This window comes from Marmota monax, unplaced genomic scaffold, assembly GCF_021218885.2.
Source record: "Marmota monax isolate L192 unplaced genomic scaffold, Marmota_monax_Labrador192_F-V1.1 WCK01_AAM20220418_F8-fsc00025, whole genome shotgun sequence".
Taxonomy (NCBI): domain Eukaryota; kingdom Metazoa; phylum Chordata; class Mammalia; order Rodentia; family Sciuridae; genus Marmota; species Marmota monax.
In genome coordinates this window covers 12,101,444-12,122,855 of record NW_026691950.1, presented here as the reverse complement: position 1 = coordinate 12,122,855, position 21,412 = coordinate 12,101,444, and the positions used below count along the sequence as shown (strand labels likewise).

The 21,412-nt window shown below is 40.2% G+C and overlaps 1 protein-coding gene across 8 annotated transcripts in view; it reads right to left on the bottom strand.

Annotated features, from left to right (window-relative positions):
- Positions 1-5,446: 5,446 nt before the first annotated feature.
- Kit (KIT proto-oncogene, receptor tyrosine kinase) overlaps positions 5,447-21,412 on the bottom strand; it is a 161,745-nt gene continuing 145,779 nt past the window's right edge. For 4 of the 8 annotated variants that reach the window (XM_058585369.1, XM_058585403.1, XM_046463309.2 and 1 more), the window contains 13 exons: positions 20,194-20,387; positions 18,947-19,053; positions 18,723-18,849; positions 18,345-18,449; positions 18,149-18,259; positions 16,368-16,518; positions 14,372-14,463; positions 13,983-14,110; positions 12,811-12,933; positions 9,692-9,803; positions 9,477-9,576; positions 9,048-9,153; positions 5,447-7,759 (listed from right to left, as the gene is read on the bottom strand). In XM_058585369.1, the coding sequence (XP_058441352.1) occupies positions 7,631-7,759; positions 9,048-9,153; positions 9,477-9,576; positions 9,692-9,803; positions 12,811-12,933; positions 13,983-14,110; positions 14,372-14,463; positions 16,368-16,518; positions 18,149-18,259; positions 18,345-18,449; positions 18,723-18,849; positions 18,947-19,053; positions 20,194-20,387 (1,585 nt within the window). In that variant the 3' untranslated portion in view covers positions 5,447-7,630. The remainder of the gene's footprint in view (positions 7,760-9,047; positions 9,154-9,476; positions 9,577-9,691; positions 9,804-12,810; positions 12,934-13,982; positions 14,111-14,371; positions 14,464-16,367; positions 16,519-18,148; positions 18,260-18,344; positions 18,450-18,722; positions 18,850-18,946; positions 19,054-20,193; positions 20,388-21,412) is intronic. The other 4 variants (XM_058585417.1, XM_058585441.1, XM_046463453.2 and 1 more) reach the window with 1 other exon arrangement.

Sequence of the window (21,412 nt, the reverse complement as noted above, 5' to 3'; positions counted from 1 at the left end):
AGGTTCAAGGCCCTGGGATCAACCCCCAGCACTGCAAGATGATGGATAGATAGATAGATAGATAGATAGATAGATAGATAAGATAGATAAATAGATTGATAGATAGATAGACAGACAGATTAAAATCCTAGGATTCAGGGTCAAACAAATTATAACTTGCCTCTCAACTCTGCTCATAGCCCTGAGCTTTAGGGAAGGATAACAAACCTCTCAGAGACAAATGTTTCTCATCTTTAAGTGGGGATAAACAATATCTACCTCCTAGGGTTATTATAAGGCTTAAAGTAATATGTATAAAATATGAACTACAGATCCAGGTACATAGTAGGCATTAAATAATAGTTGCTATCATTATTCTCCTCATTACTGATAATTATCCAAATAAGCCAATCCATCAATTATCACCATTCTTTATATAGGGTCAAAACATCTAGAAAGATCGTAGAGGTAGCTAAAGAGTAAGTATGTGCTACAAGAGTCAAATATGTGGTGGCATTTTAGAGTGCAAGAATAACTGAAAAATTAATTATTTGTATGAGGAGTTCTTTTTGGAGGGGAGTACTGGGGATAGATCTCAGAAGTGCTTAACCATTGAGCCACATCCCCAGCCTGTTTTATTTTCTGTTTTGAGATGAATTTTCCCTACATTTCTTAATCCCTCAGTAAATTGATGAGGCTACTCTCAAACATGAGATCCTCCTGCCCCAGCCTCCTGATTCACTGGAATTACAGGCTAGTGCTGCCACACCTGGTTAGCATGACAAAAATATTTAGAATGAAAGCAAGGCTCCAAAATTGGATTGTGGAGATAGGTGTACAATAAAATTATTGAATGTGCCCTTGCAACAGGTAGATTTTACGGTAGGCTGAAATGTTTTATGGTGTGTTATTGGTATTGTAAGGTATGTTATTGAGGCTGTATGGCTCTGTAAAAGGGTTAACAAGAAATTCTCCATGGACAAGAGCTGAAGGGGGATCCAGATAATAGGAAAGGCAAAAATTTTCTTGCATGCAGCACAGAAAGTCAAAAAGAAAGTAACTGTGAAAGATAGAGAGTCACAGAGGATAGAATGAGCCGGTCTAAGATGCATTGAGTCCGAGTCCCGGAAGAGAGAGAGAAACAGGATAGGGCAGAGGCAATTTTAAAAGGACGGAGAACTTTATAGTATTGATGAAAGACACCAATCCATATTATTTGAAAAGTGCAAAGATTAAAAACAAAATTCAAGCTTAGATATGTCATAGTGAAACTTCAAACACCAAGTGCGAAGAGAAAAGGTGAGAAACAATAAAGAAGAAAGGCAACTATCCACAGGGGACCCACAGACAGGGCTGTTCTCAGTAGCAGCAGTGCAAGCCAGACAAGGCTGGAAGTAAATGTGCTGAAAAACATAAAGACCATTCTTGATTTTATAGCTAGGGAGAATATTTTTCAAGAACGAGGGTGAAATAATACAGACAACAAAAACTAAGGGGTTTTACTACCTATAGAGCCTCACTAAAATAAAGTTCCTTCTTTGTATGTTACTACTAGTGAAACTTTGCCTTTTCTCTCTGTGCTGGACCTTGACTATCCCATGATTAATTAAGTGCAGTCCTAGATTGAGGCTGGGCGTGGTAGCTCATGCCTGTAATCCCAGCAGCTTGAGGCAGGAGAATTGCAAGTTCAAAGCCAGCCTCAGCAAAAGTGAGGCACTAAACAACTCAGTGAGACCCTGTCTCTAAATAAAATACAAAGTAGGACTGGGGATGTGGCTCAGTGGTCGAGTGCCCCTGGGTTCAATTCCTGGTACAAAAAAAAAAAAAAAAAAAATCTAGACAGGTACTATGAGAGTTAGCAAACACATTACAAGGCCCTAAATCAAATTGGAACTTCAAATATACAATAAATAATCAAGGTCCTCTGCAATGGACATGTTTTTGGAGATCATTCAAGAGATTTTGGAGAGTTGATTTCAGTACTTTAGTGAGGACCAGGTCACCTGCTACAACACAGAGGGAGACCTTCTGTTATGGGTTAAATTGTGTGTTCCCCATAAAAATACATGTTAAAGTCATACCCTAACCCTAGTACTTTAGGATTTGGAAATAACTCTCTGCAGATCAATTAGTTAAGATGAGGTCATGCTGGAGTAGCATGGACCCTTAATCCAATAAGACTGGTGTCCTTGTAAAAAGGAGGAATGGGACAAGATGACACAGGGATAGTGACACATAAAGATGAAGGCAGCAATCTATAAGCCAAGAAATACCAAAGACGGCCAGTAACCCCCAAGAAGATAGCAGAGTGGTGTGGGAAAGATGCTCTTTCAATCATCATAAGGAGCCAACTCTTCCTTCAAAACTGTGAGGCAATCAGATCTCTGCTGTTGAGGTCAGCCAGTTGAAGTACCTTGTATGGCAGCCCCAGCAAATCAATACCATTTCCTTTCTACAATTCACCAGAAGGCTGCCCAGCTGGTCCAGAGTGCTCCTGTAGGGCGTTCCTCCTGGCAGGTGCTGGCTCTGCTGACCCTCTCCAAGGTCAGGTCTGGGGTAGCAGTCTCCTGCTTCTATAGTTCAAGCCCACGGGCTTCTACTTGGCATCGTTAGCCCCTCTACCCATTTCTGAATAGGAAGAGAACTTCCTCTCCACACTTACCCATCTACCCAAGCACTCCTTTTATTCACTTCTCCTCTAAAATTCCCACAAAGAGAGTTGTGTAGGTCTTGGTAAGGGTCAGGCAGAGGAACTTCCTAAAGCCATGCATGCTTCTCATTCCCAGTGTAAAATGAAGGCCCACCCTGGACAAAGAGTTTTGTTATATGTTTTTGTCCATTTTTTACTGGAGCCATGTCCTCCCAGCTGGCTCTCCTTTACTCCCAACGATAAAACGTTATTTGTTCAACAAGTATTAATTAACCATTCATGGAGCACTGTGCTAGCAGTGTCAGGGGCATCTGGAATGGAGATGTGTTCCCCAAGAACATAGGACGTGGTCATCTTTTAAGGGTGACAGGGAAGTCTGTCCTCAGGCCTTCAGTTGATTTGTATGGGCTTCATGACAAGGCTCAGACTCCTAAGGGAGGCCGGGATGAGTGCTGGGATGGATGAGTGATGTCTTGCATGGTCAGGGCAGTGTGAAATGCCAGCCTGGGAAGACCTGGCATTTGCCATCATTGAAAGGCCGAGGCTTGGATCTGGATACAAATTCTGGCTCTGTGCACTACTACTAAGTCTTAATGAACTCTTGCAACCTCTTGGGCAATTTAATCTCAGCATGTCTGGATAATTCAATATTTGAGCAAGTAAATGATACCAATGAAGCCAGTGACCCAAGAGCATCTGGGTATTTTGTTAATTAAGTCTGGATATAGTGGGGGTAGGAAAGAGCCAAAATAGCTACAGTACAAGGCAAAATCCACTGTACGAGCAAAAGAACATCCAGGTGTTGTGGGAATTTAGGAAGAGAGTTTTGCGGGCCTTGAAAGTCAGTTATTTAAGACAGAAGGCCGAGAATGGAAGCAGAAGAGTTGTGAGGCATACTCACAGGTCCACAATTGTGGAAAGGGAAATCCAGAAGGAAGGTTGGAGCAAGAACACAGAGTCTTTGATGACCAGCTAAATTGCAGAATTTTAGTAAGAGCCTAGAAGACACTACATCAAAATCAAGCTTCCTAGCATTCTAGTGCAATGTTGTTTGCATTTAGGAAAAAGACCATGATTAAGTTGAATGTTTGATTATGTAATTCTACTGAGCTATCCAGTAAGGGTCTACTGTGCTTCCTCTTTCCAATTTAATAAGCCTAATTTGCCATGACCAGAGTTACCATTTTGGAATACTATTTACACATTAGGCATGTGAACAAAGTGACCTCGACAGTTTCATACATCACGGTAGATGTTATGTAATGTGGAACTGAGATTTCAAGAGCTAATCTGTCCAACATTACACAGCAGTCATGGAACAGACATGACTGGAACCAGGATTTGAACCCAGCTTGGACATTAAGAGCCTGATATTACTTTGCAATGAAAAGCTGTGAGGGAACAGCCACAGACTAATAATTAAACCTGTGGGCTCTTTGCTTCTGACCCAAGATTTCATATACAGGAAAAAGGCTGAATGACCATGTAAACATCTGGAAAGAACTTCATTTTGTGATTATCACCCATTCCTGTCTGCAATAAAATAATGATAATCACGGTTCTGTTTTTCGCTGATTATTGATGTTCCTGGCCACACAATTTCCTCCCAAGTTGAAAAGTTGTAATGCCCTTCATTACAGTCACCTTTTATCCCTTACCCTTACCCCCAGGAGACAATTTATCATCTATAGATGTCACAATCATAAAGGAAGTCAAGACTGATGGTGTTGAGGTGCCTAACCCATTCTTACAGGATTACATGGTTCAGGGTGGTATTTAAGTTTAAACTGGGAGAACTCTTACAGGTTCCAGTGGTACTCAACAGTACCATCTGGTCCCACAGAATGGTCCAGTCACATGACTATGGCCAACTCAAGGCACCCCCCCTCCAAGTGACTGTTATGATTTGGATATGGGTTAGCTAACACAGGATTGTTCAGAGAATTAGGAGAGCTGTAACCTCATCTATGAATTAATCATTTAAAAGGATTACTAGGGAGTGACTCTAGGCAGGGGGGCATAGCTGGAAGTGGGTCGCTGGGGAGACATGCCCTTGGGGATTCTATCCTCTCTCTGGTTCCTTCCCCTCTCTCTCCCTTTGCTTTCCATTTGTCTGGAGCTGAACAAATTTCCTCTGCCATGATGTTCTGCCTATCCTTGGGCCCAGAGCAATGGAGCTGCCCACCATGGACCGAACCTCTAAAACTGTGAGCTCCAAATAAACCTTTCCTCCTCTACATTGTTCTTGTCATGTAGTTTGGTCACAGTGATGAAAAGCTGACTAACATAAGGATATAACTTGATGCTGTCCCAGAAGCCAATAAGGACTGAGGATAGAACACAAATATCTCATGATGTAATAACTTGTCTTCAAAACCTAAGGCAAGGAGAATAGGATCAGCTTCCTTGGGATTCCCCATGTCACCCTGTGTTACTTGACTGCTCAAGTTAATTCTTAGACAATCTCTTTTTGGAGGAAACTTGCCAGGGACATTAGGTTGGATTTGAAATTGCTGTTATTTGACTGCTACTTTACTGACAAACATGGTCATTTCCTGTGATTCAAACTAATCATCATGGCTATGTGCAAAATTCAAGATGTTTTCTACATTTGCTTTTCAATTGAAATACAGGCCCCAGGCTGTAGGAATAAAAATGAGAAAAGGTAGTGCCTACCAAAATTCTTTAATAAATATCAATTCAATTTTCAAGTATATAAGTCCTAGTGTGATCTGACCGCCCTGCATGTGTTTTATGCAAAATGGGTGTGAAATTTTCTGTCAGGGTGAAAGCACTTTAAGAAATTTCAAAATATCATTTGATTTATATATTTACATTTTTATTAGATTTTTTCAGAATTGTCAACAATTGGACAACATATCAGGAAATAAAACACATGAAACACCAACATCCATTAAACTTGCACCGTGTATATATTTACACATAAAGTTACTGTATATATAAAAAATATTTTCAAGGACTCACGGGCTTGGGAATATTCAAGACATTATTGCTACATTTCAATATTTACAAAAAAAGCCACAAAATAATTTCAAACATTAAGCAACTGCAAAGAAACATCTGATGTAAAAAAAATTATAAAAATATAAACTTTCAAGAATATTCAAGACAAAACTCTTAATGAAGTGCCCTGAAGTACCTAGACATCTACAATTAACAACTACTTTTCTTACCATGATCAAAGTCAATGGGAATACAAAGGAAATTTTTGGACAAAGTATGGCAAACGGCGACAATCTCTTACATGACAACACAACCCCAAAACCTGTTAACTTTGGAAAGGTGCGAGAGCATAGAACTCCAGTGCAAATGGTCACTTCCAGATCGATGGCCACACTTCTCTGAATGTACTCTAAGGGGTGGATGAGGGGAATTGTGAAGGAGGAGACCTGACCCTTGCAAGACAACACACCAATCTTGCTATGTATGCATTTACTTCTTCTATTGGGCGGTGATGAGAAGCGGGGGTCAGGTAAACTACAAGAATAATATCCAGGTTACAGCCTAAAGGGTAGAATTTAAATACGTTTCAGTGGAACAGTAGCATTACATAACGTCTAAGCAATGGGTACAGTATGTTGAGTATAAATAACAGAGTGCCTTAAGTGCGGGTGGACGGCAGATAAATAGGTCCTTAGGCACTCTGCTTCTGATAGCCTCTATGCCAGCTTCTGGCAAGCTACTCTAGACAGCAGAGAAATAGGACTGATGAAGGAAGCCAAGTTACTCCTCGGGTACTGAAGGACCCTCTTGGACTCAAGTCAAAAATGCTCCCTTGTCTACACGCATTCACACAAGCACATGCATACGCAGGTATACAGATACTGGCCCAACATCCAGGATGTGTCTGTAAAGGAGGCTGAATCTTTCACTTCCAGCTTTACACCAGAATCTTTAACATCAGATTCCACACTAAGATAGCATTGCTTTCTCCTTCCTGCGGGAATCGTGCTATGGTAAACCAGTCACTTTTTCAAACAGCATCAAATCCATTGGGTACAATGCCATTCTGCAGCTAGGAGGCTTGTTCTGGAGAATCTGTAGAGCAAGTTCATTGGCTAAAAAGAGGAGGTTTTATTAAGACTGTGCTTGGCAGTTACATGTTTTTGTTTTTTTTTTCCCTTAACAAACAATCAAGTCAGTATTAACTGTTTCCTTTGAGCTTGTTTGGCTCTTCATCTATTCCTATACACAATGGACACAACACCAGGGTTGTACACAGAAACCAAACCTCGTGGGTTCCCCCCTCCAACGTGTGAATGCGTACAACCTATTGATGAGTATATACAATCGCTGGCTAGGGAGGCCTTGTCTCCAATTCAACTCCCTAATAGCAAACTCTATTTCAAAAATCAGGTCAGTTATACAAAAGCTCATGCAGTGGTCCACAGCAGAGTGTCTTTATTCCTGTTTGGGGGGCATTTTTCCATGGCCTAGGTCTCATTCTCAGCATGAAATACTAGATTTCTCAAGCCCAGATGTTCCTGCTTGTGTCCTTTGTTCTAATGATGTTCTATTTTCTACATAAAGGGTTTAGGCTGCAGTTTCTGATCCTGCATCTTCTTATCGTTATGGATGGTTCCATAGGCCAACTGTGACTATTTCTATGTATTTAATAAACTATCAACCGTATTTTTGACCAGAATTAGAGAAGCATTGGGAAGAACTCTGGGCATCTAGCCCATCTCCCCCTACCTTTCTTTAAATCAGAATTTCCTTCTGTTTATAGTAGGAGCTACTTTGCTATTGGGAATATATACAGTTCGAACCTTTGTAATGGGATGGTGGCTGATGACAAAAAAAAAAAAAAAAAAAATCATCATCAGCCACTAAAGTGTGCTCATAAAGACAGGATTACAGTAGGGGGCCCACTACCCTGGAGTAGGATGCGAGTCGAAGGAGAATAAAATAACCATCATGGAAGCCAAAAGAATGAGGATTTCTCCTGCAGGGCAGACCCTGTCCATATGCTGGCTATGCTCAGACATCTTCGTGCACAAGCAGGGGCTGGGTAGAAGAAGCACTGCTGCCGACGGAATTGACCCTCACGGAATGGTCCACCACGGGATTCTCTGGGTTGGGGTTGAAGTTTGCTAAATTGGAGTAAATCTGAGGAAAATAAGCCCACAGTCAATACAGCAGTCCCTGCAAGGAACACAGCAACCAAGGGGCACCTATCACTTCAGAACCACCAGTAACAGACTAAGACTGTTGAAGAGAGGTGGTTTCCAAGAACTTGGTGGCTAATACCCAAATCATATTAACAAAACAAATACAGGCTTTGATTCCTCTCCTCTTTCCCAAAGAAATAATTTTACACAAGAAGTATAATAGGGCTGGGGATGTGGCTCAAGCAGTAGCTGGGTTCGATCCTCAGCACCACATAAAAATAAAGATGTTGTGTCCACCGAAAACTAAAAAATAAATATTAAAAAAAATCTCTCTCAAAAAAAATAAGTATGATAATTTTACACAAGAAGCAGTGGAAGCTCGTAAGCAAGTCTAGCTCTCCTGATGGGAAACATCTGGGAACAGGCACTCTCTAACCTATTAAAAAGGTTTACAAATCCCCGTAGCCAACTGCGACCCAACTGCAGATGTAATTTGCTGAGAAGCTCATAGCTCTACCAGGGATCTTCTGTCAGGAATCAAAGCACTTGGGTGGAAAATGCTGTTTAATTTGAAATATGCTTTGACACCCTGCAGAGCAAGCTTTAACCCAGAAGTATCAGTGGCATGCTATTAGAAAAGATAGCCCCAAGCATGGAGTTCAGGGGGAAAAAGGCAGCTTCAAAAAATCTGAGTCAAATAAGAATCGCTAATTCTCCTTAAAAGCAGGAGAGGAAATAATGGATTTGAGTTTTCACCCCCCCCCCCAAAGTCACGGGGAGGGAGTTCCCAACTTCAAACAACTCTTCCTTCCTTCAATACAGCTTGTGGCATGACAGCCCTCTGCCACTGCGGGCTATGTCCACTTGCACAGAAGGCTAACTTCACCGCAGTCACAAGCTGCTGCTTCTGTGCCTTTATTCTAGTTGACATCACCCCAACCCTCCCAGGAATGAATGGCCCTGACATGAGACGGAAACCATACTGACCCCCTGACTGACAGTTGGGTAGAGGAGGGAACAAGGCAAATCCTTAAGCGGACTCCTGTTTCCACACTTCAGAGTACACAGCCCTCCACCCCCAGCCCTCCTTGTCTCTCATCCTTCTCTGGCTCAGATCAGGGGAAGTGGGCAGAAAGAACTGGTTTCCATTGCTTTCCTCCCACTACATGAAGCCCGGTTTACAACCCATGTCAAGGAGAGGTTTTGGGGAGCCCCACCCCTGAACCTAAGGATGACACAGCTGGAACTGGGAGAACAGGGACTCTACACCTGGCCAGCGGACTCACATGATTGGTGCTCTCTGAAATCTGCTTCTCAATAAGCTGAACAATCTGCTTGAACGTTGGCCTTTTCAGGGGATCAGCATCCCAACAAGTCTTCATAATGTCATACCTGCAAAACGGGGACATTAACTATTACTCCTTTCTTCCCAGGGAATGCCATGCAACCACTTCCGTGAGAATCCCAGGGCTACCCCCCTGGACACAAGATGACATATGCAAACACTGTGTGAGACATTGTCAAAAGTTTCCATAGTTTTGGAGACAAGAGATTATGAAAAGAAACTACAGCAATGACATTTGATCAGGGTGGTCACAAAAGGAACCAAGTGACATTTCAAACAGTGTAAACTCTCGACATCTGAGTTTCTGTCCATTAAAAAAAAAAATGAAAGGGGAAAATATCATCTAAAAGAAAAACTTCTTGACCCTTACATTTCAGCAGGGGCATGCTCAGGGCTGAGCATCCGAAAACCTTCCTTGATCATCTTGTAGAACTTGGAATCGACAGGCATTCCAGGGTAGGGGCTGCTTCCTGAAGCACAAACAGTTGGCAAATCACAATCATCAATTACAAGTGTGCAGCACATTCATGAAATCTCAAGAACTTCTGAGTCTAACAATGGTGTAATTATCAAGGATGCTGTTACCTAAAGAGAAGAGCTCCCACAGAAAAATCCCATAGGACCAGACATCGCTTTCAAATGTATACACACAGTTGAAGATGCTTTCTGGGGCCATCCACTTCACAGGAAGCCGGGCCTAGGAGGGAAGCACAGCAGATTCAACCATGTTAATGAAGAAGCTCAAAAAAGCAGAACAGGAAATATTCCTGCAAAAATCTCTCCCACGGAAAGATGGGAATGAGAACCTGAGTACCACCGCACAAGACCTTTGGCCTACATGACCTCAGATGATACGCACAACCTGTGGAATGGGTGGCTCATTTAGGATGGGGACCTGGAGTCAGTACGGCACAGTGAGTGAGAGCACAGAAGTCAGACAAACAAGCATGGGTTCTTATCCTGGCTCTATCACTGACTTTCAGTGAGGCAGGGACCGCCCCGTTGCCAGTGAATGTTTCCCTTGTAATAACAGAAACATGGCTACCCACAAGTAGGACTACATTTCCCAGACTGCTTTGCGACTACTTGTAGCACTGAGGCTTCCTTTTTGGGATTAAGTGAGGAAGTGTTGTGTGGTGGCTTTAGAAAAGTCTCCTTAAAATACAGTGGGCCTCTTCCCTCTTTCTTGGAGTGTTGTTTCCTCCACCTTGCCTTTTGGTTGTAATGGCTGGCTTTCTATCTGGTGGTTACCCTGAACCATGAAGACAAGGGCTACATCCAAGAAGGGCCAAACTTGGAAAGATAGAAGGAATTGGTTTCAAGCACCCTCGCCTGCAACCCTTAGCCTTCTTTTGTTTTCTGTCATATACAACCCAAACTATCTCTCACTAATACATTGGAAAAACTATTTAAATATTGATAATTAAGCCTTAGAATCTCTTCTATAAAACAAAAAGTAACACTTCTCATTTTTTTCATGATTTGTTTCAGGGCATATAGATGTGGGTAAAAAATGCTTAGCCTTTTCTAATACTTAAAAAAAAATAAAAATAAAATAAAAACAATCACCTAGCAAAGTGAGTACTCAATAATGGCTTGTGATGATTATGGCTGTTCTGAGTTGGGGAGAGGCGGGTTCAGGCTGAAGTCCAACCAGTTGGACTTCACATCCTGAATCCTCCCACTAAGGTCTAACAAAACTTTCTGTGACTGTTCCTCTTAGAGACTGGATTTCTGGATATTAATCTACCATAAAAAGCTAAATCAATCCTTCTCTTAATCCGTTTAGGATTGAAAACTGGGAAGACAGTTATTTCCAGTCTTAAAGTTATTTTAGTTGGCTAAAAAAATTAAAAAATTAAAAAAAAAAAATAAAAGCCTTCTGATATCCCTCCCCAGATTTTGTGCTAAAGCTGCAGAATGGGGCTCTTAACCTGAGATCGATAGGTATCTTGAACTATGGGCCTGTGTACTTGGAAGGTAAAAAAAAAAAAAAAAAAAAATACATCCTATTTTCACTAACTTCTAAGTGAAGCTTAGCATTTTCTTTAAAAAATTACAAATGAAGGTAGTAAACCACAGTAGCATTTGTAGTACCGTGATTTGTCCAACAAGAGTAATCACAGATATCCTCATATCCTATTAGAATTTACAAGTATTTCAAAACAACATTTACATTCATCACCACTTTGAAATTACAATAGTTTTGTAGTAGAATATGTAGCTCTATGTATAATAGAGAAACGTATGCATTGACATATCACAAATTTACTTTTTAAAATTTGATAACTGAAATCAGTGTAATGGCTTTCCTTGGTAATCTTCTGAATTTTATTTTATGCATTTAAAACAGTATTCTAACAAGGGAGCTATACACTTCACTAGGCTCTGAAGGGGCCCATGGCATAAAAATGACTAAGAACTTCCATGTAATGGGAGAATTTTCAGAGAACCTGACATAGCAAGGAAATCTCAAATGATGATGACTTAAATTCGGGGGCAGTAACATGTTATGTTTCCTTGTTTTTAACTTACTTCATAAATTCTCTTTACTGAGTAGCCTGAGAGTAATGTTGGTGATTGGTGAGTTCAACTGACTTGGGCTGAAGTGCACAGTCTAGAGGTCTGGTGGGGCCTCACCCACCCTGTCAATCACAGTAACCAGTGAATAAGAAGCTATGGCATAAGTACTATCACAATGACTTAGACTTAGTATTAGACCAGGAGGAAGAGAAGTTGATTTTATTAGCTTTCCTAGTGATGATAGTTTGCCTCCGGGAAGCTTTTTCAGAATGATGTGCTTGGGTATGGGGATTAAACCCAGCCCACTTTTATAAAAACCAAGTCGAGCACAGCCTACCAACAGAGATGCTACGGTAATGGAGGAGAAAATGTTACATTATGGTAAGGGACACAAAAATTTACCTCCAGGAATAAATCTGGACTTTGGAAACGGGCCTGGGAAAATAAGCATAGAAGAATATAAAGGAGGGTACGTTTTCCATACCAATGGGAGACTGCTCTGAAAAATCAGGATTTCGGGTTTCAGCCTCTACTGACCAGTATCATCTCAGATTAAAAAAAAAAAAAAAAAACCACTATTGTATACCATGCCTTAGTTTCTGTAATTATTAAAAATAGAAAGATACCACATTCTAAAACCATGGTTTGTCCTGAGGATATAATAAAAACCGGCAATGAAATAAAGCACTTTGAAAAAATTTACCATGTTCTACAAACCAATTATTATTTATGAACCTACTTAATAGCCCTCTATTGATTATAAGATCCAACATTTCTATACAGCTAATTCTGAACAGGATTTCAGATTGTAATCACTTTCATATAGCATGTCAATCTCTAAAAAAAATTCTGTTGCTGTGACCTTCAGGTCTACATTTGCTACACTTGAGCAAAATCAAGTTCATTGCTATTCTCAGACTATAATGAAAATTAAGGCTATTTCTGTTTCCTTCACATGCCCCATAATTACACAATTAGAATTAGGAATTGTATTATCAAATGTTAGTAGTGAAATGTTCAACATTCCATGCAAATTTTGCTGAAGTACACTTAATTTGAGTGCTAAAATGCATGATATTTCAAGGTAGAATTTGCATTAAGAAAATCTTAGAAAACAATTCTTATTAAAACTTGAAACTAAAATCGTTTGCAGGACTGTCAGGCAGAGAATGGGTACTCACATTTCCTTTAACCACATAATTAGAATCATTCTTGATGTCTCTGGCTAGACCAAAATCACAAATCTTTGTGATTCGACCATGAGTAAGGAGGATATTTCTGGCTGCCAAGTCTCTGTGAATACACTAATAGGTTGGGGGAGAAAAGGAAAAAAAAAACATTAAAATTCATTTTAACTTTCAAAGAGTGAAAACTATTTTTGACACTAGAATGCTGCTTACATTATAAAACATCCAAAACTTTTGTTTTAAAGTATTTAGTGCACCAAAAATAAAAAATCAAAATTATGCCTTGAATGTTCACATTTTTGGTTCACATTATCAGCATCCTAATTACTATAATCACTTTCAAAACTAATTCTAATAAATGTCCCCCCAGTACTGCTTTCATTCATAGGAAAATATATAATAGTCAAGCTGTATCAATTTTTAAACTGAAAATTCTGCATGCACCTCTTTTAATGTCCTTTCAATGGACCTCCTAAAATACCTTGGCAAGTTCAATTTGAAACCTCCCAAAGATGTAAGGAACAGAGTCTTTATTTCAGCTCTCCTATATACTGTTTTAGTTTGGTAATTGTTTGGAAATGTCACCAGTGATTAGGGGCTGTGACCTTGTTCTTTTTGGTCATTCTTATTTCTTATAGAATTCTTCTCACCCTCCCAGATCTATGTTCCTTATTTTGGTCCCATCATTCTCTTCCCATTCCCATCCTTTCCAAATTTACTATTCTCTCTGATTTCCAATTTTCTGATACTTCATAAGCTATGCATATAATATTTCAGGTCTAACTTCAATGAAACCTAACATATATGCTTCACCAAGCATAGCAACTATGAGGTACACCCCTGCTTTTGCTGATATAATATTATCCTACTGTTTTCAAGGAGCATATCCTATATCCTAAAGCCAAAAGTTTTAAATGAATTCACTGCATATAAAAGAATATTCATGGAAAACTCATTTAGACAGGTTTGCACTTTAAAGCTTATGAATTAGAACAGGAATTCCAAAGAGACAGCAGTTGGAACATGAAGAAACTAAATTTCCTCTGCATTTGGTTACCACACTTCAAAATGACACTCTGCATTCTAACTAGGGCTCTAAAATGCTCTCTTCTCAAAAGAAAAAAAAAAAAAAAAAGACTGACTCTTCCCAGATCATTCCCACTTACGTTCTTTGAGGCGAGGAAAGCCATGCCCTTTGCCACCTGGTAAGAAAAGCTCAGCAAGTCTTCCAGGTCAAGGGCCAGTTCATCGTCCTCCATGATGGCGGGAGTCACGTCTCTTTCTATGTATGAGCCTGTTAGGAAGACAGGGATTTTCTTAGCAATTACAGCTTCAAAGGTTGGGAATAGATAGTGGCAATGACAATACCAAAGGTTGATCATCAGTGAGCAGATGTGAACTTGCAGGCAAATCACCTCCCCAGTATTGAGGAAAGGTAGGTAATGAAATACAAAGCCAATATTTAACAACCTTGGGCTGGGTTACAAAATCCTTAGGACACAGGTTGGTGACTTAATTTTTAAAATGCAGTGTGTATATACATATAGGTACCCACCTATTCTTGCAGATCTCCTTTTGTCTGCTTTGGTTGGGACAACATAAGAAACTCCAGGCTTCATGTCCATGTACTCATTACTACTGTCATTGCTAGGAGAGACAAAGTACCCATCAGGTCATGTCTGAATAGAGTGGGGAGGTGGGCTGGGGGAGCACGAGAGGACAGGATTCATCTCCTCATCTATTTTGTTAATTATGGGCTGCTTTTACTGGAGGAAAGCAATACTTGGAGAGTAAAAATCATGTTCTATAAGAGGTAAGCTTTTAAATATTCAATACAAGGGTGCAATCCCCAGGAATTAGATGTCCTTTTGTGGGGATGTGGGTTAGAAGTGTTCCATCTCTAGAACTGGTGGATTTAACAGGAAACAGAGAGCCAAAAACATGATCTCATAGTAACTTCAAAACTTTCTAAATTAGCGCCCCCACTGCCCCCACCCAAGATTCAAGATGAAGAACAAGAGCTTTGGAGTCATGTTAGTGGGGAGATGGTTAACATATAGCGACTGATAGGAGAAGGTTTAAAAAAACCAAGTTTGGTTCAGATAAACACCAATAATTTGGATGATTTTCTGAACCATCTGGACCTCTTGAATCTGCAACATTTGGCTGGAGAGTCTTCAAGATTTCTAGTACTTCCTGCTTCTGATTAGCATAGAAACACCATGACAACAACCTCCTTCAGAGTGTGCTGGTGGCTCCAAACCCATATGGGATCCCAAAGCACAAAGAACATCACATAGGACTGCACAATTCAGGCCATTGTTTCAGAAAGTTAAAAAATACATACAGGACCAAGCTTTTAGAAATAAGAGAAAGTGGCTCGTGTCTTCACATAAAGAATGCATGCTCAGGAGAAACTAGAAAGGTAGTTTTACAGTATTTTCCTACCACTTTACTCAAGTTTTTAGGACTGAAAACATAAAAAATAAAAAACTCCCCCTTTTAAGCTTTAGCCAGAGGCATAAAAAAAAATGGCTTTAAAGGGTAACTGCTTATCAATAATATTGACCAAGGCCTGGTACGAGTTCATGAGGCAGTCTTATCATTTCAAAGAGATAAAAAATTTTATTTTCTCTGGGATTGAGCCCAGGGCCTCTCAGATGCTGAGGATACACTCTGCAACTGAGTTCTACCCCTAGACTCTGGAGGAAAATTTAAAAGGAGAGGGGAAATACGCACATTACTGCAGCAATACAAGGAAAGGGACTGGGTGTGACTAGGATTGTCACTGGGCCCAGTGAATTCAGAGGTCTTGAAGGGTGGGTTTTAATAGCATTCAGAAAGGAAGAACAGGCAAGTGAAGGCTGTGCATGTGTCTACACTGGCTGTCAACAGAACTTAAAGTTCTTGACACACTATTCAGCTTCAGAATGGTGCTGCGGCTGAAAGGGAAGAGAATTAGGTCCAGAACTTCTGTAAATGTGCTAAAGCAGTTATGCTTCTTAGAGCGCGATGAATTCAATGGGGAGTCAGTCAGATAGGGGTGATTCAGTGGCTGATGGCAAAAAAAACCTTCACGGAGAGATGCATTCAGTGCTCTTTACCATTCTGTTAGAAGTTTTAAAGGACTTTACTGTGACAACTTGACAGTTTCTAGCATTTTCCTATAAACAGTCTCACTGTAAAGCCATACTATGGTACCAAGCTCAACAGTACAAATGGAAACACACAGGCAAGGACAGAACCATGATAAAAGAAACAGGTACAGAATCCATTCAGTCAGAGAAAATTTAGGCTTAGGAAAAAAATCTAAACACGCACTTAAAAAAAAAAAAAAGAATCAGCAAACACCTAAGTTCACCATGATTTGAATCCTCAGAAACACTATTTGAACTTCCTAAACAGTTAATCACATTTAAATAATTTAATAATTCTGATTTCACACTTCAGAGTACCTGGTTCGTTTTTTAAAGAATCAGCCTTGATTGCAAACCCTTATGACCCCACAAACTGCCTGTCAACAGCTGACTATTTATGCAAATCAGTCTTACCAGGAAGACTCCTTTGAATGCAGAAGATTCTTATAAAGTGCTGCGTCTACCTGATCTTCCTGCTTTGAACAAATAAATGAATCACGTTTTCTTCTCAAAAAATTCAAAAGATCACCATAGCAACAATATTCTGTAATGACCAGGGTGGGTCCTACAAAGACATAAGAAAAGGTTAGAAACAGGTGAAATCTCTCTTAGATAATTCTGCCTCCTGTGAGCATCGCCATGGCCATTAACACCCACCTTCCATAGCTGAGCCCACTTAGTCCCATAAAATTCTATCTATTAACATCACTTATCAGAAAAGTGACACACGTGGAGTAAAATAAAACAAGCAAGCCCCTATCTACCTGAATTTCTAAGTGACATGAGCATCAGGAGCCAAGCAGACTGCTGCTTTTGCAGATAGCAGAACCTTTGAAAGCAGTAACTTCCATCATCGAGCTTCCTACGTGAAGCCTTTGATTCATTTCTGTTTACAGCAGGGCTTCCCTTACTCTTGGTAATGTTATTATGGAAAAGAAGAGCCCAAACTGCAGCACAGTAGGAAAATCAACCACTAGGAACAGCCAGCTGAGACCACACTGGAAAGTGGGCGAAAACCTGAAATGACCCGTGTTCTGCGCACTACTAGTTAAGATAGAGTTTTGGTGTTATGGATGCTTGAAACCGAAGTTCTGAAGTTCATAGGCAACTAAAATTACCTTGGGTGGAAACTGTCTCATGAACAAGTCAAGATGCAGAGAAGCACCATTTGGGGGCTGTTTTAAGACAGTAGCAAAAGCTATCAACCTTCTTGTGGATCTGTCCCAAAGAGGACATCTCATCCCACACTTCTGGGTTCCTTTAGACCAAACTGCCTGCTGCCAACATCATAGAAATCTCGGAAGAACCTCAACAAAGGCTTCAGAATTGGAAATTTTATTTTTAAAGAAGTGACAAGCTTGCTTCATTTGGTATATATTTGAGAACTGGGAAGCTCAGGGGTCTATTTTAAATTATGATATGCAAGTGAACATAAACCCTTCATTGACTAATAAGCATGATGCAGCAATATATAAAGCTGGCAAACAAGAAAAGTCTTCTGGTCAGAATGAGATACCAAAGGGTCATTATCAATGTAACATACATGACGATAACTGGCGTAATGTCCAGGGCTGTTCTTCTTCAGGATGATAAAAGTAAAATCTTTTTTAAAATCTCATTTATTCATCAATTTGGATATCCATTTATTCTTATGATATAAATTCCCAAATATTTCTTTTTTTCTACTTACATATGATATTTGGTACTTTCATGGAGTATAATTTGATACATGTATACAATATGTAGGAATTAGATTAGGTAATAATAAACCAAACACGGGAAAATAAATACTGCATGTTCGCACTCATTTGTGCAAGATAAAAATGTTGATCATATAGAAACAGAGAGGAGGACAGAGGCTGCTGGGGGCTGGGAGGGGAAGGCAGAGAGTAGAAAATGGGAACCAAACATAGATGGAGGGAGAAGTAGCTCTAATGGTCAATAGACTAGTGGGACAACTATAGTCTACAGAGGAATAATACATGTTAAAATAACTAGGCAGAGTCTGAAGGTTCCCAACCATAAAAATGATAAAATCCACATTGGAAGAACAACAAGGAAAACAAAATCTAGCAAGAGAAAAAAAAATCGGGGTAAAAATCCTGCAAAAAGTTTATAATTAAACATCAAAGTCATATTAAAATGTCTCTCACTTGATAATGTGACAATAAAAGGCAACTGGGCCTGGGGCTCACCTCCAATGGTACACGCTCCGAGGAGATTGACGATGTTCATGTGATTGCCGAGGTAGCTCAGGACCTTCAGCTCCGACATGAGGGCTTCCCGCTCCGTTAAGTGGGCGCTTGCTAGAACCGGAAACAGCTCGCTTCAGTAAACGGCAAATTTGCCAAACTGGCACTGGGCGCGTGCAGTACCCTGCAAGGAACTTACGTTTGAGCATCTTCACAGCCACGGTCATGGCCGCATCCGACTTAATTAGGCCATAGGCAGTGGCCTCCACCACCTTCCCGAAGGCGCCAGCACCCAAGGTCTTCCCTTCAGAAAGGAAGACAACAAGGTGAGCAGGGAAAGGGGACTAAAGGGCCAGCTGCAAATTTGCAAAATCAACAGAGGAATTCAAAGACGAGTGTGCCTACATATGGTTCCCTTCAGAGTTCTCTGTGCCACACCTACTTAGTTTCTGTGAAATGTCACCGAAACACTTCTGGTTTCAGGTGGAATAAAAAACAAAGGAAGCCATTGAGTTCCCTAAACTAACTGTTACATGTACACAACAGGCTGCATGGAAAACCCCTGCTTCATACTGACCAAAACTCAGCCTGTTTCTGGGAAACTCCCATTTGTGATCATAAGGAAGTTGTGTTGGGTCTATGTACACATAATTGTTTCCATTTATCTCCTCGACAACCTTCCACTGTACTTCATACATAGGTTTCTGTGCGGAGAAAAGAAAAGAAAAGACATAATCACCTTTTAATGATCAATGCCTCAGTTATTATAGCACTCAGGGGAGAGAACAAATCAATGGTTACCTGTAAATATTTGTAGGTCAGAATCATCACAATGATGCACATCATACCAGCTGTGATCACGAAACCAATCAGCAAGGGCGTGAACAACGTGTGGGGATGGGTTTGCTCTAAGATGGAAGAGAAATGGGCATCACAAACTATCAGCTAGACAGGGGCTCTGCACCTTCCCATTCTGACCCACCTCCATCTTGCAGCCCATGCATGGGACACAGCCATGAGTTTCAGATCCTCAGCCTAGCTAGCTACAGCTGACTCTCAGTATTCAAATGAATTGATAAAACTACAAGTTAAACCAGATCACTAAGAAGTTGAGATTTCTGTACCACATGAATAATTGTATATTGTTTTTTTCCACGAAAAGCAACATCTGAGTGGACTTTGTACTTCAAATTCCTGCCTTGGATCACTTTAAAATGAAATTTCCTTTATAGGTAGCTTATTATTTTCAACTTTTTGTTTTCTTGTGTTCTCCAAGTTTTCTAAACTATGCATAAATGTATTTTATGACCAAGAAAAAATGTTCTACAAACTGTCCTTTTTATTTCTCTGAAAAATCAATGGAGAACAATGGAAGTTTCCTTCCTTCATTACTCAAAAAACTGAGGAAACAGAACATTTTGGCACTAGTCTTTCCCAAATCAAAAAATAAAAAACCTCAAAAAAAATCCTAGGTTTCCAGTTTGTCTTCTTCTAACTTTATACGAATCCATCAATTTGTCCTCAAGAATCATTTAATTTATGTTAGAAGAGCTGGTCATTATGAGGCAATTTTAAAGAAATGGCTGGCTCACATGGTTACATGAAGGAATGAATTACTTTATGACATAGTGTCTGGCAAAGTATTGACTTATTTTAAAAGACTGAAATTTTAAATCGAATTTAAAATTTAAATTGCTTGAATGATGTTTGTGAATAAATATATTCCCCTATTTACTTTCTACCCCCTTCTAATGGAGACAATTACAAAATATACAATTAGTAAGAAAGAGACAACTGTTCACACGCATGAGCGTGTACAAATGCACACACATAAAACATACGATAATGTGGTTAAAATTACTCTAGTAAAAGCATAACTTTATTAACAAGCTACTATGGAATAAAATTTGGAGAGTTTGATGACAATATGGTGTGATGCAGGCATTATCAGAAATGACACGGTCAATGTTGGAATGGACTTAAAATCATGATTGATATGGTAGACTGAGCCTAAATATCCCCTTAAATTGGATTAAAAAGAAATATACCTTTGTTGTTACCTTTAAATGCAAAGTTAAAATAGGCAGAACTCTTGCCCACATCGTTGTGAGCCTTACACTCCACTGTGCCATTGTGCCGGAACACACTAGAATCTATAGAGCTCTGAACCACGAGTTTTCCAAACGGTGGCACAGATGAATTTTGAATCTGCACATCCACGGGCTGTACGGGAACGGAACATCTAGAGACAAGAAAACAGCACAGGCTCACGCTAGGAGAACAAACGGACACGTCCAATTCATTGCATTTGCTTTACGCTTGTAACAAAGGGATTCATGATCAATAAAACTCCCTTGCAGAGTATTTGGAGTCTGATGAGGGATTGAGCACTTTTGTGGTCCAGGTAGGGACCGGAGAGGGAAAGGTACTGTGGAAGAGATTTTGGAGTTCGATGTGGGTTAAAATCCTGCCTTAAACACACCTATTCTGCTGACTTCTCACAGGTGATATAAATTCTCCAGGACTCAGTTTCTAGAGTGATAACACCCATGCTGGAGGGTTACTAAAAGGTTAGAAATGAATTATAGCAACTGCCATAGATCCTGGCATACAAGAGATCCTTAAAACAAATATTCAACACATACTAAAAGGGTGTGGCTTTATTAAAATATGAGTGGCTGAAAGGAGAGGCATAAAAGAGGAAAGCAAGAAAAATCTAGAAGGGCAAGGACAGAGAAGCCCTCAGAACTGCAGAAGCAAGGACCTGAGGCCAGGGTTCTGGGTGGGCAGGTACCGCCCACCTCTGGTGCTGCTCCACCACACTGGGAGGGAGCCTGTTCATGGCCACACCTTGGCTGAACTACCCTGACTCCATTTCCCGTTCCTCTCTGAACACCTACCTGTGTTAGGTGTTATCTTGTCGACTCTCTCTCTCCACCCCCTACCGTATGGACTCATAAACGAAGGGACCCAGTAAGTTCTGTGCACTAGACCAGCACCACCTGTCACAGTTGTCCCTCTGCAAATATTTGCTGAATTGAAGACTGCAACAACCAGAGCCGTTTCCACTGTGGGCATGCTGTCCAGGGCTCTTGCACCCCTCTTATTACTACCCAAAAGAAAACATTTCACTAAAGCTCATCCCTAAATGATCAGCCTACGAAACCTCCTCTGACATGTTATCATAAAGAGGTCTATTTTGGGAAAAATAAAATTTCCACTTGCATCCTAACTATTCAGCTGTGATGTTAAACCGGGCTTTTAAAG